The sequence below is a fragment of the Lagenorhynchus albirostris genome, chromosome 15 (genome assembly GCF_949774975.1).
Source record: "Lagenorhynchus albirostris chromosome 15, mLagAlb1.1, whole genome shotgun sequence".
Lineage (NCBI taxonomy): Eukaryota > Metazoa > Chordata > Mammalia > Artiodactyla > Delphinidae > Lagenorhynchus > Lagenorhynchus albirostris.
The window spans coordinates 59,840,779-59,859,411 of NC_083109.1; the positions used below are offsets into that span (position 1 = coordinate 59,840,779).

The window sequence follows — 18,633 nt, forward strand, 5'->3', positions numbered from 1 at the left end:
CGCCAAGTGACAGTGCAGAGTAGCGGGGGAGAGGTGGGAGGTGGGCGGTGGCAAGGAAGGCAGCACCGAGCGCGTCCCAGAAGAGGGAAGACCTGGAGGAGGAGGGCGAGAACCCGGCAGGAGATCCCTGCAGGCTTTGGGGTGAAGAGACAGTAACTGCAAAGGCCCCGGGACAGGCGTTCGCCCAGCCCCCGCTGCGGAGCCCAAGGCAGGGAATGGAGTGAGGAAGGGGACGCCCAGTCGGGCATGGCCCGGGAGAGCACTGTAACCATTTTACTCGGCGGTAGGTGAAAGCCTGGAGCTTTTGGAGCAAAAGAGGCCACAGTCGGGCTTGTTTTGTTAGCTGGGTTGCTCAGCGCTGGAGGACAGTAGCCGCAGGCTGGACACGGGAGGGCAGGTAGGGGGATTCAGGCGAGAGAAGACGGCGCCTGGGGTCACGAGGCCGCCTCCCCAAGAGCAGGGGCTCTGTCTGCTACGTGGCACACAGTGTGGCTTGAACAAATAGCAGAATTACTGAGAAACCTAAAACCTGTTTCTGTTTCTTCTGTCACGTGCTCACTGTATCCCTTCCCTGTGTGCTGTTGGGCCGTAGCTGCTTTCTCGTGCGTTTGTAGGAGCCCTGCACACACGCTGGACATTTCATTCCCCGCCCCTCCCAGTCTGTCTGTCATGTAAGGGAGTCACATTTCGCAGTCTTTTCCTTAACGTATTTCTGCAGATGGTATTAGGATGGAATTTTATGCCACTTTAATGTTCTCTTTGCACCCCTACTGTCATAACCACTGTAGCTTTTGCCTGATGGGACAAGCCTGGGTGATGCTTTGGACGCAGTTATTTTTCTTATTGCCAATGTCATAAAAGTAATATTACCTCCACTTTCTATGAGAGAAGTGAATATGGACTATTACTCCTGTTTTTTCGAATTGAATCACAGAGGCATTCAACGGCTTTCTCACAGTCACCTGCTGGTACTTTATAGAGTCAGGTATCAACCTGGGGCTTTCTGATTCTGAGGCCTCCTCCTCTGAGTTGGGTGAGGACAAGGTCTGGTGGGGATGAGCTTGGCGTTTGCAGCCCACTTTGACCTCACCCAAAAGGTTAAGTGGAGCAGGCACAATTCTAGGCACTGGGGTTAGGTTGGTAAAGATAACACTTCAGAGAGTGACAGGTACTGTAAAGAAACTAAAACAGTGACGCATGACTGGCGGTGACTTGAGTGAGACTTGAAGGAGGACTTCCGAGCAATCCAGGCGGTCTCAGTACAGCTGGAGGAGGTGAGGGTGAGGTGTAGCCCTGGTAAGGATTTGACTGAATGCAGAGGGAAGCCATGGAGGTGGGGAAATAATGGGATAACTTTGACGAGTTGCAGAGGAATCAAGTGGAAGCAGGGAGAACACATGGGAATGTGTCACGAGAGTCCAGGCAAGAGGTGATGGTGGCCAGACCTAGGACGGTCACAGCGGAGTGGAGAGAAGTGGAGCATCGAGCACGTGTCTACAGGCAGAACTCAAAGGGTACATGGATGGATTAGGTGTGGAATGTAAGGGAAAGGGAGAAACCAGGGCGATGTGTTCGGTCCTGGTTTGAGCAGTGGGGTAGGGAATTGCACCATTTACAAAAGTGAAGACCAGAGAAGGAACAGAAGTTGGACGGGGAAATCAGAATGCCCATTTTGGCCACATTCAAGGTACGAATGCCTGTCAAACATCCAAGTGGAAATGCCAAAAAGGCCAAGGGGTCCATTGACTCTGGCGCTTGAGGGCAGTCGGGGCTGAAGCGTAAATACGGGAATCCTTGGCATTCAGACGTATGTGATGCTGTGGGTCTGGACGAGATCCCACCTAGGCACTGTAGACAGACGAGGAGAGAAGCGAGGCCTTGGGACCCTCCACAGTTTAGTGGCCAAGCAGCAGAGTCCGGAGGAGCATCAGAAGAGGATGGAGATGCTGCTGGGGGGGTCAGGGTGACCGCTGGCTTTGACAACGTGGAGGTAGCCAGAGGGGCTCGAGGCCGAGGAGGGCTTTAAGCTGAGAGATACCAGGACATGGTGACATTTGAAGGGACGGTGCAGGAGGCAGGACAGGACAGGCAGGACAGGGCAGGGCCAAGTCCTTGAGAAAGTCCTGAGGGAACTGCCCCTGGGCCCCATGGAGGGCTTGGCCTCAAGTAGGAGCAGGGATAGGTGATCCTGTGTCACAGGGAGGAGAGGAGCCCCCCGGCTGCTTTCTGGGTGACCTGCCAGGCAGAGCGTCCAGGATGGAGATGGTCTGAGAAGAGGGAAGGAACAAAATAGTCACTTCAGCGAGAGAGGGAGGGGCCAGGTGGGGAACTGGGGCAGGATCGTTGGGGCCTGCAGGGTCAGCCGTGAACCGAAAATGCAGCCGGCCAGCCAGCCCCGTCTTGGGCTTTTCCTCTCTGGTCTGCTGCTCGGCTTAACCAGGGCAGGGCTTGGCCAGGCTTTATGACCGGGGAGAGCACCGCGAGGGGGCGGGCAGTGACTAGCATGGAGATGTGATGAGGGCTGACCTGTGCGAAGGGGACTGAGACGGGGTCAGTGGCAGGATTCAGAGAGGGGGCGTTGAGGAGGGTCTGACCTGTGCGAAGGGGACTGAGAAGGCGTCAGTGGCAGGATTCAGAGAGGGGGTGTTGAGGAGGGTCTGACCTGTGCGAAGGGGACTGAGAAGGCGTCAGTGGCAGGATTCAGAGAGGGGGTGTTGAGGAGGGTCCGGCAGAGGAGGTACTAGGGGGAGCGAGCAGGAGAACGACCCAGCCCCTTTGCGGAAGAGCCTTTCAGGTACTGGTCCCCAACCCAGGACATGATGTACAGACCTCCTGAAATGTCGGCCGAGTCAGCTCAGGAGCCCCGGAAGCCCCACTCCGGGGAACAAGGAGCTGTAACTGGAGAGGCTCCCAGCCAGGCACCCGGTGCAGCCCCGTTAGCATCACGGCCATTCGTAACGATCAGAATCTCATCTTTCATGGTTTGTAGCCATGAAGTAATGAAAGCTGATGTGTCTGGGCTCACAGGCAGGCAGTGCAGTGTTTGTATGGACTTGTGCGATCTTCCTCGCAAAAAGGTAAAATGTATCTTTACTTTTTTAAATAGCATAATTTATCCCAGAGATACACATGCCCCCATCCACCTGTCACTTTCTGTACCTTCCCCCACAAGCTCGGCCACTCCCTGTAATCCAGTTTCCAAGCACAAATGAAACCTGCTCTCGCTTCCCCCCTCTGATCGGTCATGGAGCCCTCGGGATGCTCTCTCTGCAACACCTTTGATCATCATCCCCACCCCTGCTGCGCTGCCACTGCCCCGTCTCGGGTCTGTCCTCAGGATCTTTCTCCCAGAGGGGCTACACCAGCCCCACAAGGCTCCCTGTCTCTGGGGCTCATCTCTGTCCTATGGCTCCCGGCCCCGTCAGGAGATCTTTAGAAGCGGTACCTTCAAACGCAGCCCGCAGTGAACGGACCTGTTATAATTACACATCGTCACTGTCACCACTGTTTTCCAGGCCACATCACCAACATCTGTGGCATTCCATGAACAGAATGCCTTGATTTAAAAGAACATCAGATTTCAAAGCAGGTTTATTTAGGAAGTAACCATGTTCATATTGAAAGATGCACCATAAGAAATGCACATAGAAAATGACCTGAAAAATCTACACTCCTGCACTAACAGCGGTCGTCCGCGGAGGGCAGGATTACAGGCTATTTCTGTTCCCTTCTTCACACCTGCGTGTATTGGTTCCATTTCCTCCCCTGCCATGAGCCTGTGTCACTACTCTTTAACGTCTGTTAATGATGAGAGGGTTCTCTACATCCTCTGCTTCCCTGTTTACCATCATTTAACTTGTGCGTATTCAACTACCAGGCCAGAGCTTGGAGTAGAAAAATTTAAAGCTAAAATATTAAAAATCCGTCAGCAGAGAGCAGCAGTTACATCAGAGCACTATTGAAAGCACGTGCGAAAGATCTTGAGCATATAATACGGGATTTACTGAAATGGGGTTTGTGGTCACCTGGGGACAGATGCGCCCTCCGTAGTTCCAATTGTTTCCAAAGGTCAGACGGTCTGTGCTGAAGGCACAGCCTCTCAGATGAGTACCAGCGGCCCCAGCCTGACTGCGTGGTCTCTTGTGTCGTCTAGTTGTGGGCTCTGGGGACAGACTGCATGTTCAAGACCAGCGTCTGCTCCTCACTTGCTCAGGGGACCCCGGACAAGTGGCTTCTGCGCTCTGATGTCCCCAGCTGTGAAACCACTCCTCCTTCACAAGGCTGGCATGCAGATTACATGAGAATTGGTGTAATTTTTAGCCCAGGACCTGACAAGCAGTGGTCCCCTTTAATCTATCCAAAAGGGTTAAATCACCAAGTGCTTTATTGGGGTGAGGACCCAAAGAAGAACCAGACCAAGTCCTGCCTTCAGGGAACCCTTGGTACTGCCACGGCCATTTCTGGGTCACATCCAGATGGTGACACTCTTTAGACCCAGGTCAAACTGAGGGACAGGAAACAGAGAGGAAATGCCACAGAGGCCTCCTTCCTCAAATCCACAGGGTACAGCTCACAGAGAGAAATCTTCGTGGATGTTGGCAGAGTGACGGAGTGCGTGGGTAGAGGTGGGTCCCCATCGTGTGGTCCTGAGCCTGAAGATGTGCCTACGAGCCAAGTCAAAGGCTGACTAGCCTGGCGCGCCTTGACTGATGGTGGGGGGAAGGGCAAGGCCTCCCCTCCCATCCCACAGACCGGAGGGCACAAGATGCAGGGTGTGTACATCCCGGAGGCAGTTCTCCCAACTCCTGCAAACACAGGCTTTGTCAGGGAGCCGGATACAGGAGGATGGCAGCCACATCTTCTATAGAGGGCCGCTCAGTCCCAGCTGTGTTCCAGGGTCCAGCCCAGCAGCAGGCATGGCCCCTGCAAAGCCACCCTCCCAGCTGCAGAAGGCAGCTCCCAGCAAATGGACTATTGACCGGCCCTTGAAAGCCACTTTACAAGTGAAATGAACAGCAAATCTCTCCTCATGGTCATTTTCACTGAGGAGCGGTGGAGACCGGCGGATCAATTTCACCGGTGTGCTGGGGACGGAGACGCCATGGCAGTGTGCCCCAGAGGCTTATTAAAAGGAACTGTCCCCCCTGAGGCTCCTGGCAGGGGCCACCTCCACAGACACAGACTCCCCTGGCACCTTGATGGTAGCCAGCAGTGGGGAGAGAGTGTTGCTGAATGTGTCTGAGGAACGGAAGACCGACAGGAGGAGGGGGCTCCAAACATCCCTGCCAAATACCCATCTCTCTTCCATCTCTATAGATTTTTGGGCACCTGTTCCAGAAAGCCTAGTACGGTCTCTTCAGAGAAGGTTCCTTCCTCTGCCTTCCAGCCTCCTGCCCCCAGGTCAGACAGATGGAAGACTTGAGTTATGCTGCGGAAAGGAACGGGAGGTCTTGAGGTATATTCCTGTAGTTTTTAAAATCTTTGTAAAAGCCTCTATCCACTTCCCTTGATATATTGATGCCTCGGCCATCAAAGTTCTTAAGATTTTGGTGGCCAGACTCTGCCTGTGCCTCTGTTATTTCCGTGATCTAGGGGCCTTGAAAGAGCCAACTCTATTCCTATTTGTAACAGACTCAATAAATATGTGTTGAATGATACATGAGCAGTAGAAAGGACCGATATTATGCCCATTTCACAGATCAGAAAACTGAGTCTTGGGGAGGTTACAGATCTTCCTCAAAGGTCCTAAGGTGTCTAACTGAAGGCACACAGGTTTTCTGACTTTGAATATGGAGCTTCTATTACTCCACACGGCCTCTGGGAGTCTATTTTTATGGTGGAAGTGGGGCCTTTCTTGCTCTCCACACTTCCCTTTTCTTGTCTGCAAAACTGGGGTAGACATACCTCCTGCATTAAAACAGAATCGGGTGGATCAGGAACGTAATTTTACCTTGCTCAGTGGTTCTGCTCCTGCCCAGATCCAGAGCCACCAGCCTGCTTTATTATAAGAACACAGGCCGGAGGAAAGAAGAGCTTCTCCGTGGCCTGATTCCTATCAATGGGGCTGGGTAAGAAACGGCACTATTCTCCTTTAAATCTCACTAGTGCACGAGGCCAACAAAGGCTGTGAGCAATGAGAATTTCAGCCTGAGGACACAGAAATGTGATGGCATGCACGGTGGCAACTGCAGTGAGCTTTGGTGTAAAAAAAATCAGTGGTCCTTATTTAAGGCTCTCCTTGCAACTGTGAGACCTTCCTGCTTCCCTGGAGCTGCATGTGCACAGCCCTGGGCTCTGCTGATGGACCTCAGTCCTGGGGTGCATGTGGCCTTGGCCCTGGCTCTCTCCTAGAGGGAAGGGACCGGGGAGAATCCCAGCTCTCTTTCCCATTCAGAGCAGGCCGCCATCCTTTTCTCCATCCACCCCGGACCCCTGTCACCTCCCAGTTTATACTTACCAACAATCCCATGCCTTCAGATACTACTGTCAAACCATGTGAAATTGCCGATACTAGACTTATTTTTTGTTGTTGTTTTTGTGGCAAGAGGATTTAACCTAAGACCTTCCGCCTTCACAAATTTTAAGGGTACAATACAGGACTGTTGACTGTAGGTACAGTGCTGTACAGCAGGTCTCTAGAGCTTATTCCTCTCTCTTTTAAATTTAAATTTTATATTGGAGTACAGTTGATTTACAATGTTGTGTTAGTTTCAGGTGTACAGCAAAGTGATTCAGTTATACATATAGCCATTCTTTTTCAGATTCTTTTCCCTTATTACAAAATATCGAGGATAGTTCCCTATGCTATACAGTAGGTCCTCGTTGATTATTTTATATATATTGGGTTGGCCAAAAAGTACCTTCGGTTTTTTAGTAAAAATAAGACATTTTTCATTTTCACCAAGAACTTTATTGAGCAACGTATTCACCCTTTTGTTCTACTACTATCTGCCGTTTTTCAGGCAACTTCATAATTCCATCTTCCCAAAACTTTTTATCTTTTTGAGCAAAGAACTGTGCCAGGTGCCTTTTACAGTCTTCCAGGAAATTGAATTTTTTTCCATTAAGAGAATTTTGGAAAGGTGGAAATAAATGGAAATTCGACGGTGCAATGTCTGGTGAATACGGCAGATGAATCAGAACTTCCCAGCCAAGCTGTAACAGTTTTTTGCCTGGTCATCAAAGAAACATGCGGTCTTGCGTTATCCTGATGGAAGATTATGCGTTTTCTGTTGACTAATTCCGGATGCCTTTCGTCGAGTGCTGCTTTCAGTTGGTTTAATTGGGAGCAGTACTTGTTGGAATTAATCGTTTGGTTTTCTGAAGGGAGGTCACAATAGAGGACTCCCTTCTAATCCTACCATATACATAGCCTCACCTTCTTTGGATGAAGATCGGCCTTTGGTGTGGTTGGTGGTGGTTCATTTCACTTGCCCCACGATCTCTTCCGTTCCACATTATTGTACAGTATCCACTTTTCATCGCCTGTCACAATTTGTTTTAAAAATGGAACGTCTTTACGTTTCAGTAGAGAATTGCTTGTGGAAATATGTCAAGAAGGTTTCTTTTCACTGAACTTACGTGGAACCCAAACATCAAAGCGATTAACATAACCAAGCTGGTGCAGATGATTTTCAGCGCTTGATTTGGGTATTTTGAGTATGTTGGCCATCTCTTGCGTGGTATAACGTTGATTGTTCTCAATTAGTGTCTTGATGTGATCACTATCAACTTCAACTGGTCTACCCAACCGTGGCGCATCATCCAGTGAGAAATCTCCAGCACAAAACTTCGCAACCCACTTTTGACATGTTTCATCAGTCACAGCACCTTCTCCATACACTGCACAGATCTATTTTTGCACTTCAGTTGCGTTTTAACCTTTCTTGAGATAAAGCATAATATGCTGAAAATGTTTTCTTCCACCTTCAATATTAAAATGGCTACACAAAAATTCACCAGTTTTGATAAGTGTTCATTTTTAAGTGCACACTGATATGACAGCTGTCACACACAATCTAAAAAAATTGTTTTGAATGAAGTTAAAGACAACTAAGTGCTACTAGAGCCATCTTACGGAAAAAAAACGAAGGAACCTTTTGGCCAATCCAATAGTAGTATGTATCTGCTAATCCCAACCTCCTAATTTATCCCTCCCCCCAACATTTCCCCTTTGGTAACCAAAGTTTGTTTTCCAAGTCTGTGAGTCTGTTTCTGTTGTAAATAAGTTCATTTGTATCATTTCTTTTAGATTCCACATATAAGTGATATCATATGATATTTGTCTTTCTCTGTCTTACTTCACTTAGTATGATAATCTCTAGGTCCATCCATGTTGCTGCAAATGGCATTATTTCGTTCTTTTCTATGGCTAATATTCCATTGTGTATATATACCACATCTTCTTTAAACATTCCTCTGTCGATGGACATTTAGGTTGCTTCCATGTCTTGGCTATTGTAAATAGTGCTGCAGTGAACATTGGGGTGCGTGTGTCTTTTTGAATTATGGCTTTCTCTGGATATATGCCCAGGAGTGGGATTGCTGGATCATATGGTAGTTCTGTTTTTAGTTTTTTAAGGAACATCCATACTGTCCTCCATTGTGGTTGTACCAGTTTACATTCCCACCAACAGTGTAGGAGGGTCTCCAGCATTTATCGTTTGTAGGCTTTTTGGTGATGGCCGTTCTGACCAGTGCGAGGTGATACCTCATTGTAGTTTTGAATTGCATTTCTCTAATCATTAGCATTGCTGAGCCTCTTTTCATGTGCTTTTTGGCCATCTGTATATCTTCTTTGGAGAAATGTCTGTTTAGGTCTTCTGCCCATTTTTTGATTGGGTTTTTGTTTGTTGACAGAGTTGCATGAGCTAGCTGTTTGTAAATTTTGGAGATTAATCCTTTGTTGGTTGCTTCATTTTGTAGATATTTCCTCCCATTCTGTGGGTTGTCTTTTCATTTTGTTTATGGTTTCCTTTGCTGTGCAAAAGCTTTGAAGTTTAATTAGGTCCCAGTTGTTTGTTTTTATTTTGATTATTCTAGGAGGTGGATCCCAAAAGATACTGCTGCGATTTATGTCAAAGACTGTTCTGCCTATGTTTTCCTCTAGGAGGTTTATAGTATCCAGTCTTACATTTAGGTCCTTAATCCATTTTGAGTTTAGAACTTATTCATCTTATTCAACTGCAACATTATGCCTGTCAGTTAGTAACTCCCTACTTGCCCCTCCCCCTGCCTCTACTAACCACCATTCCAGGCTTTGGTTCTCCAAGTTTGACTATTTCAGATGCGTCATATAAGTGGAATCATACAGTAGCTGTCCTTGTAACTGGCTTGTTTCATCTAGCGTAGTGTCCTCAGCATTCATCCATGTTTTCACATATGTCAGAATTTCCTCTTTTTTTTAAAGGCTTGAATATTCCATTGTATGGATGGACCACATTTTTTATCCATTCACGGAGATTAGGTTATTTGCACATCTTCCCTGTTGTGAAGAGTGCTGCGGTGAACCTGAGGGTGCAGAGAGACTTCTTCCAGATCCTGATTTCTGTTCTTTTGGATACTTATTCTACCCTAGAAGCCTTGGCTCAAAGCCACCAAGACACTTGCCTAAGGAAACGCAGCTGGTTAGTGGCTCCACGTGGGGTGAACTCTCCCGCCGTTGCCACAGCGCTGTGAGGGCCAAGCGATCATCATCCCCGTGTGGCAGGCAGCCCAGGGCACGAGGCTCAAGGGCAGCGAGCAGAGCCCGTTGGCGGGGGACCCGAGGGTGTCCTGGCTCAGAGGCCCCGCCCTCACCCACTGCGCTGCTACCCACACAGGTGCCTTTGGTGAAACGAAATAAAATGCCAGGATCCTGGCCCCGCTGTCTCGTAACTGTCCCCTCGCGCCAGCCAGCCTCCCGCCTCTCCCGGGCCCTCCCAGGAGCCAGCTCTGGGGACCACGGGCTCTGGTCACTCCTCCTGGCCTCACACATCATGCCCAGTGATGACAGCAGCCACGGGCACAGGGGCAACTGGCTGGACCCCGGACAGTATGAGGGGAGGCCAGCGGTTTACAATGACCTTTACACCTGAGCCCACCTGCACACTTGTAATCAACAGCCTCTCACAGGGGGGCAAAGATTCCTTCCAGCATCGCCTGCCCATCCTCTAAGCGGTGTTCGGGGATAGAGGCTTTTGGTAATGTGTTTGGGAAGAAGAGAGGGCCGTGGCGGCTTTGGGCCCATGGCCAGTGTCATTCTGAAGGATGTACCCAGAGGACAAGGTCAGATGCTTCTCTTTTCTCCATGTACAGAAGATAAGCACACCCTGGCCCCCATGGGAGAAGGTGGTAATTAGAAGGATTTTTCACTTTATTACCTTACTGAGATGTCGTCCCAAATGGGAAATGAGGGACATCTCACTGAGCACAGTGTCTGGGTCCCTGAAAAGGCGTGAAGTGGCCATTTCAGGGCCCTCTGCGGGGACCATTCCTCTTTGGATATGATCCATTCCTTTGCTTATCTGGACTGGGCCTGGAGACAGCTGGTGGTGATCCTGGATCTGCCACTTACTAGCTGGTGGCTGTGTCCTCCCTGAGCCTCGGGGCTCAGCTCTAGCTAGGCTCTGTCTTCCCTTGCAGAATCCTCTAGGACTTGCGCCCGGAAAGCCCTTGGCACAGAGCCTGATGCCACAGAGACAGTCGGGATGTGCGAACAACCTTTAATCTTTGTTTTTTAAAAGCATTTTGTATCAGTGAGATACAATCAACGTTTTCTCTTTTATATTTTCTGTCAGCTGTGATCTCACCACTTAGAGGCAGTTATTATTCCATTACCAAGTCGTGTTGATTCTACTTTCTATTCAAATTTCAGTCTGTGGTAGACAAAATGACACCCCCCCCAAATTCTGCACCCTAACCCCTGGAACCTATAAATGTGTCCCCTTACATGGCAAAGGGGACTCAGTAGATTTAAGGATTGGGGCAGAGGGGAGATATCCAGGTGGGTCCAATGTGATCACAAAGGTCTTTATAAGAAGGAGGCAGGAGGGTCAGAGGGAAAGAGAGTTGAAGATGCTGCCCTGTTGGCTTTGAAGATGGAGGCAGGGGCCACGAGCCGAGGCAAGCAGGTGGCCTGCAGGGGCTGGGAAGGGCCAGGAAGGATTCTCCCTTAGAGCGTCCAGGAGGTACACCTTGAATGTAGCCTCATAAGACCATTTGGGACTTCCGGCCTCCAAAACTGTAAGACAGCACAGCATGTTGTTTTAAGCCACCGAGTGTGTGGTAATGTGTTACAGCAGCCGTGGGAAGTAAGACAGAGTCCACCACCTCTGCACTCACAGCCCCAACCCAGGCTTCTGCACGTGCCTAGAGCAGCAGCCTTGGCATCGGGACTTACAAGTGCAACCAGATCATGGAGCCCCCGCCACCGAGAGCCCTCCAGCAGATGCCCTTCACCCTCCAGCTGCTCCCTCCCTGCCTCCCCCCGTGCTCCAGGTGCCCAGAGCCTCCTGGTCCCAAGCTTCACCCAGGCTGGCCCCCTACGCCCACTCTCGGGCACTTCCTGCCATGCCCCAGGCTCCCTGCTCAGGGAGGCTCTGGTGGCATTTGTAACCTAAGTCTTTGAACGTGTGATGTTTTTAACCCTCCTTCGGACTATGAGCTCCACGGGTCCTGGGACAACCCGTTTTGTTCACCATTTATCCCCAGTACCTTGCGCAGTGCTCGGCCCACATGGGTGCGCCAAGATTCACGGAGTAAACAAATGTACCTTCAGGTGTGTTCTGTACACGGCGGGGTTACAGCCTCCCTACTGTGCTTTAACCTGTGTTGGAATCACACGTCCTCACGGGCTCATAAACGCACTCCCGTGCCCCTGTGCGTACTGGCTGCTGCTGTCTCGCGGTTATAGGTGTTTTTTCACCAGTATATCCAGTATCAGTGATGCTTGCATTGGACGCACAAGTTGTTCCGTATTTTTGACTCTTTTGCATACTGCTGTCGTAAACGCCCTGACAATTGGACCCTGGCAGACGTAATTCCCTCTCCTGTGTTTGTTGTTTGTGCATCTTTTATGACTTTAAATGCAGTGTTCTCCCAAGCATTTTCTTTCTTGGACTTTGAAATGTGCCTTTGCTGGAAGATCAATGAAGACAGTGAGAAGACAGCCGGGGCCAGAACCGTCTTTCGTTGACTTAAAAGCGGGTCTAGAGCTGCGGCCCCAGAGCTGTGCTGGGCGCTGCTGACGGACAGGAAGTTCACACGACAACGTGGACGCCCCTCCCCATTTCTCCACGCCGTTCTTGCCACCCAGCCAGGCAGCAGCCATGCCCCGGAGGCCACTCCCACCGTCCACCCCACCCCCAGCCCCTGCCTGTAGCTATTTGCACTTGGAACCCTGACTTAACCCGATTCTCCCCGCTCTGTCTTACAGTGACGTCACCCCTCCCGGAGAACCGCTGACCAAGAACAGCCGGCCCAAAGTGGCTTCCCGCTTCCCCAAGCTGTCCCGAGGTCACCCCAGGGAGACGCGCAACGTGGAGCCCCAGAGCGGCGACCTCTGACCTCGATGGCCACCCAGACTCGGGCCCTGCGTGCTGCGTCAGCTGCCTCCACCCAGGCCACGGCAGCTGGCCCCTTCCACCTCGGAGGGACAACCCTGTCCCCCCAGTGAACCCCAGAGAGCACACCTTCCCCGCCGGTCCCATGACACCCTGATTAAACTGGGCCGTGTGAGAGCAGGGCAGCTCCTCGCTGGACAGACGCAGACATGTGGGCCCTGCTCTCCCCGGGCCCTGCCCTGGGCCGTGAGGGCCAGCTGTTCCCCCCCCTCCAGCTCGGGGGCCGGCAGGAGGGTGGGCGCTGGATCGGGCTCGGAGCCCCCTGGTTGAGATGCACGAGTCTGATGTCTCAGTTGGTCAGAAGGTTCATTGAGAAACCCCCTCTTAACTCTTGCCCATGTGGGAATTCGAATGACTGGTTTGGGGTTTCTTTCCCCTGTTTAATGTAATTGCCTGCTACAACCTATGGACGTGAAGGGTTTGGGTGGAGGCTAGTTCCTTACTATGCACTCCCCACCAGTGGTCAGTAGACACCCTAGTTCTTGCCACCGTGCTCCAGGGAGACAGTCCCGTGGCCTTCGTGTGAAGGAGCCATTAGAGGGATGTGGAACTGTGGTTCTTGGAGAACTTCCCTACCTCCTTATGGTTGGTTCTGGAAGGACCAGCCCCTTTAGGAAACCTGAGGCCCCCTAGGCCCATGTGCACCTGGTCAGGCCAGCCAGCAGCAGCAACCCAGTGACCTGTATTGGAGAGCTCTGGGCTATCCAGGAGTCGGTGGCCTTGGCCTCGAAAGCCTAGAGGAGAGCCCTCAGGCTGTTAGAGACTCAGCTCTGGGAAGCATTCCAGAAGGTTCTGTGGACCTCGGGCTTTCAGACCTGGCCCCAGGGCTCCCAGGCGCTCAGCGTGGCTCTCTGTGAACTTGGACACAAGTGTCCACTCTGCACAGATCATGATCATCCCCTAAAGACGAGGGTGTGCAACACAGCCTCTGTCAGCCAGCATGTTCTCAGCGGGAGCAGGGCCCTGTGTGCCCGAGACCAATCCCTCTGCCCCTCCCATTCAGAGCGGGGGCCCCCCTGGCAGCTCGCCCCATGGGACCAGAGCCATTTAGCCAGCTTTAACATCCAGAATCATGGAACTCTCTCCCACCCTGGGCAAGAGCCATCCTCAGCTGCTGATACAAAGAGAGGCATTTTCTGGGGACAATAGCCGGTATAAATGTGTGTGAAAAATGGTCGGTAGAAGGCTGACCACTCGTCAGCTTACAGCTGGGTGAGCGGTGTGGGTAATCATTGAGCCTTTCCTAGATAGCGGAAAACTCAGGAAGGAATGGCCTGGAAGGTTTGTGTTGCGTGTTCCTCCCATCAGCCAAAAGGAGACTCATCAGAGCCGTTAAGCAGAGCTGAGATCATCTACGCACAGCCCTCCAGAGACTCGGAGGAGGCCCGAGTGACTTCTGAGGGAACATTCTGCCAAGTGAGCGAAACAAGCCAGCTGTGCTCCGCAGATGGAGTGGGGAGTGTCTGGGGGCCCTGCTGTCAGCTCGTGGGGGTCAGAGGACCCGAGGGACCCTGTGTCCTAGAAGGGCAACGTGGTTTCTCTCTTCCGCGTGTGTGCCGACGGAGCCACTGCACGTGCACTTTGTTGGAATCCCGAGTCCCACAGCGCTGCCTTCAACACAGAGCCCTCCTCGACCAGATCCTCCAGGACTGTCTGGAAGCTCCAGCTGCCCCAGATCCCAGCCCCCCGCATTTGGGTCCCTCCACAGCAGTCAGTTTGACGCCAGCTGACAGGCTTCACAGCCGGATCTGTTCCCAAGGTGTCTCCTCTCCGGTTGTACCAGACCCAGAATGGAACTGCTGCCCCGACACCCCCCAGGGCCAAGGGTTCCGATCAGCCAGCCTTTTCTGGCGCCTGACCCGAAACACATCTGAGTGCGAGTCTGGTCTCGCCTTCTCCAGCCACCCCACCAGGAGCCAGCTTTGACATTCTGTGCACGGAGTTTAAAAAAAAGAGCCAAAAAAAAAAAAAAGGCATCCAATAGCTACGGCGGACAGATGCTGAGCTGGGAGATACAAACGCACTCGCAGCCCGTATTTAAAAAGGAGAAACTCTGCCTCCCCATTTTTTTTTTTTTTTTTTTTTTTCCTGTACGCGGGCCTCTCACTGTTGTGGCCTCTCCCGCTGCGGAGCACAGGCTCAGCGGCCATGGCTCACGGGCCCAGCCGCTCCGCGGCATGTGGGATCTTCCCGGGACCGGGGCACGAATCCGTGTCCCCTGCATCGACAGGCGGACTCTCAACCACTGCGCCACCAGGGAAGCCCTGCCTCCCCATTTTTTAAAGCTTAATTATTCATGGAAAACTTGCCCTGTTCTCCCAAAATGTGGATTGTAAAAAGCATGTTCCTGGGGGCCCCACGGGGACCCTCCAGGCTGCTTGCTCTCTGTACCTCCGTTTTCGTGATCCTGCAGAAACCCTGATCTTCAATTGCTTTGATTTCAGCTCAGACATGCATGTGACATGCACATTATAGCACTTCCTCAAAGCCTTAACTTTGGAATCACATGGAATGTTCTGCAGTGATTAGTCCATCCAGCTGCTCAAAATACTCCTGCCCTGCTCTCCAGGGTGGCGGGATGGACTTAGAAGGGGCAGACTCCCCAGCTCCTAGAGAAGGAATAAAACACCAAGGTCCAGGCGGAGATCCGGGACAAATGCCAGCCCCTGAGGATGTGTCATCATCTGCCCATCAATCCACCTCCAATTCAGAGGGTGAGAAATGCCCTGGGACCCATCGGGGGGAAAGACAGCCCTTCAGAAAGGAGCAGTTGGCATTGCTTCTCTCTCCTTGATCAAATTAGAAGATTGTTTGGAGCCTCCAAAGTCGGCGTCTGAGAGAGGAAGCCACCCCCCATTCTGAAAGGAACTGAAGGGCCCGTCTCTCAAGACAGCCTTGACCCTCTGGTACCCCACCTGTACGGGGAGGGAGAGGCCCCTCCAGGTCCCCTCTGCAAAGCCAGGCTGTCTGCTCAGGGGCGGCTTCAGCCAGAACGGGCCGCAGCATCAGCCGGATCCATCTCTGCCATCTTGTTTGCTCCCTCCTATTCCCCCAGATAAAGGAGACCCAGGAAAAGCAGGGCTGGGTAGAGACATCACTCCTTAATAGAGAAAACCAAAGCTCCCAGAAGGGCGGTCCGAGGCTGGTGGAAACCTCGCCCAGAAGCGAGCTTTCCCAGCTCCTGCGCAGCTGGCCTGGAATCCTGGCTTGAAACAGCCCAGCCTCTCTCCACAGTCAGGCCCTGGGCGAGGCGGCGGCTTTCCTGGAAAAGGCTGTTAAACCCCACGGTGGTCGCCTTCAACACCGTCACCAGGCCCATCCAAGGGCTTCCTGGCTACAAAAGGCATCACCTGACTGAGCTGTAGAGACAGTACCATCTTGGGAGACCTGGCAAGGGCGTGAAGGGTGAGGCGGAGGGACGCGGACCAGTGTTTGTGGACAAGGTCTGGTCACACAGCATGGGGCCTACTGAGATGTGTTCTTTGATAACCGCTGGATTTTACAGGCTGTGCTGTGCCTTTAAAACAACAGAGGCAATCAGAGCTGTTTAAGTCTGTCGTGGGACTGATAACACAGATGCAGCTACTGCCCAGAGGCAGCAGGCACCGGAGGCCCAAGAATTAATCCCCGGGTTCTGGGCTCAGAATCAGGAAACAGGAATGAAGACCCACCCGCCAGCCCAGTTGATCCGAAGCACTCCTAACACCTGAACTAGGGCTCTGCGGCCCGGGCGAGCCGGTGGCCTTCCCTCCTCTTTTTCTCCTATTTCCTCAGGACACAGCTTGCCCACTGGAGGACCAGGTCACAGGGTTTCAGGCCTTGGCCCCCCACACCACCTGCTCACCCTCACAGGGGGTGCCACCAGCTGGCCCCCTCACCTGGAGGCCAGGCCCTGACCTCGGGCCCCGGCAGACCTCCCCTAACCGGTCACGCCTGGCATCCTTCCTTCATCCCTCAGCCTGAAGTTGGTACCAGCGCCCATTCATGGGAGGTGCTCTCCCCCAAAGGGGGCACCTCGCCTGGCGTGTCACTGACAGTAAAGAACAGGCTGGATTCTCAGCCTCAAGCTGCGTGGGCATCCCCCAGGACCTGCAGAGAGGACCCTGCCTGGGAGCCTCAGATCGGCTAAGAGGCACCCTAGAAGGAGCACGCCCTGCTCGAGCTTCAACCCCAAAGGCAATAACTATCTTGACCCTGTCTCCGTGTTTCCCTCGGGACACTGCCACCCACGCTGGACCTTCCCCCAGGCTGGGCGCTCCTGGCACGCAGGCATCTGCTCACGAGCAAGGCCTTTTGCAACGATCATTTTTCACAATATTGTGTATTGTTTCATTAAAGCTCACATTAAATGTTTGCTGTTCAGATTGGCTTCTGTGCTAATTTTGCACAACTGTAGCACTGTATATTTTATCTAACATTCCCATGCCAAAAAATTCATTTTTCATGTTTCCCTAACACGTGGTCTTGATTACGTTTCCAAAATAAAACTTCGGCTACTGGATCAATAGAAGTGAGGGTGGAGCCTTGCCGATCTCCGTGCTCTGAGCAGAGCAGCTGTCGGCTCATCCCACAGTGACTGAAACGCCCCTGCCCAGTTCGTGGCGGGATTTCTGACCTTCCCTTCCACCATGCCCGTTGCCTGGATGGGTAGTTCTCAAGTCTGTTAAGGAGCCCTTACTTTCATCTCTGAATCCTAATAACCGCATTAAATGGGTTTCCTTATCTACCCAATCAGTTTAGGAAGAGAAGTGGAAAGAAAAATCTGGTTTCTCTAAAAGATGGTTGAGGCTATAGCAAGGATGAGCGACCCCACTCTAAGGACAAGCTGGACCCATGAGTGTTTCGAGGTCCAGGGATTCAGTTCTTACCGGCACATAAATGTTTTGCCATCATCACTGAAAACCACTAGCTGACCCGCCCAGGCTCCCCGCCTGCCCTCGAATCCCATCAGGTCTGCCTCCTGCTTTCATGAACCGCAAGGGAAGAAGCCATGCACCTCCGACGATTCTTTCCACCATCACCTGAGACCATACAAGGGGACGCCCTTGCAAAAACTGGGACTGAGGACATGGAAGGTTACAAAATGGGGGATCACACGTTTGCACCCAGAGTTGCTAGCCCCTCCAGAGATGAGCTGGAGAACAGGCACAGCCAGGAGTGAGGGGGGGGTGGATTTTTTATTATCTAGGATTCATCCTAGAAAGAATGTCTCTGCCTCTGCAGCCTTAGTGGCACCATCCCTGGCATCGCCATTTGGTAGAACACTTTGCTTAACTCATCAGATGCTGACTTCTTGGAGGAGGGAGTCTTTTGACTACACGTGCCATGGTGACCCAGCCGGAGTCACCGCACGATCGGGTCCCAGTGAGCCGTCTGTCGCAGGGAACAAGGCGACAAATCTAGAGTCTAGTGTCTGGATGTGAGGCCTAGAAGCCCGCGGATTCGCTCTGAAACACATAGTATTATCTTAACTACCCTGTTCTGTTAAGGTTTACACAATAGAATTTTTAAACAAATGTGTTTAATTTTCTAAAATCTCTTGTATTAAAATTTTCTTTTGGAATAAGCTGTGGTAATTTTGTTACAAGCTGGTTAAGACACACCTCTTTACAACTGACAACATTAAAACAGAGACATTTTCTAAATTAGATACTCGGTTTATGGTCTCTCTGATTCTTTGTGTCCATTCTTTTTTCAGCAGTTGGGGATTAGGTGAACTTCCAATATACATGTTATAAAAACTTCCAGAAAGGTCCTTCACCATTGCACATGTTATCCTGAACAACAGGATCTGATTGGAAGAACATCACTTGTATTTGAAGTGGAGCAAAATCCTATTTTGAGTTATTAGGCAGGTCTGTATTCATTGGAGATGCAGAATCAAAATTCTCTACAGAAGAAAAAAAGCCCCTCCTATTCATTCACTCAGAAACAGATAGTTATTGGGCACCTACTATATATACCATCATGCGAGGCACTGGGCATGCAGCAGTGACCAAGACACAAAAGACCCCTGCCATTTTGGACTCAC

General features: G+C 51.5%; 1 protein-coding gene across 2 annotated transcripts in view; it reads left to right on the plus strand.

The window, feature by feature from the left end:
* Positions 1-18,250, plus strand: part of SNX29 (sorting nexin 29) — a 554,801-nt gene extending 536,551 nt beyond the window's left edge. For both annotated transcript variants that reach the window (XM_060123064.1, XM_060123065.1), the window contains 2 exons: positions 12,416-14,018; positions 15,047-18,250. In XM_060123064.1, the coding sequence (XP_059979047.1) occupies positions 12,416-12,545 (130 nt within the window). In that variant the 3' untranslated portion in view covers positions 12,546-14,018; positions 15,047-18,250. The remainder of the gene's footprint in view (positions 1-12,415; positions 14,019-15,046) is intronic.
* The last annotated feature ends 383 nt before the right edge of the window (positions 18,251-18,633 follow it).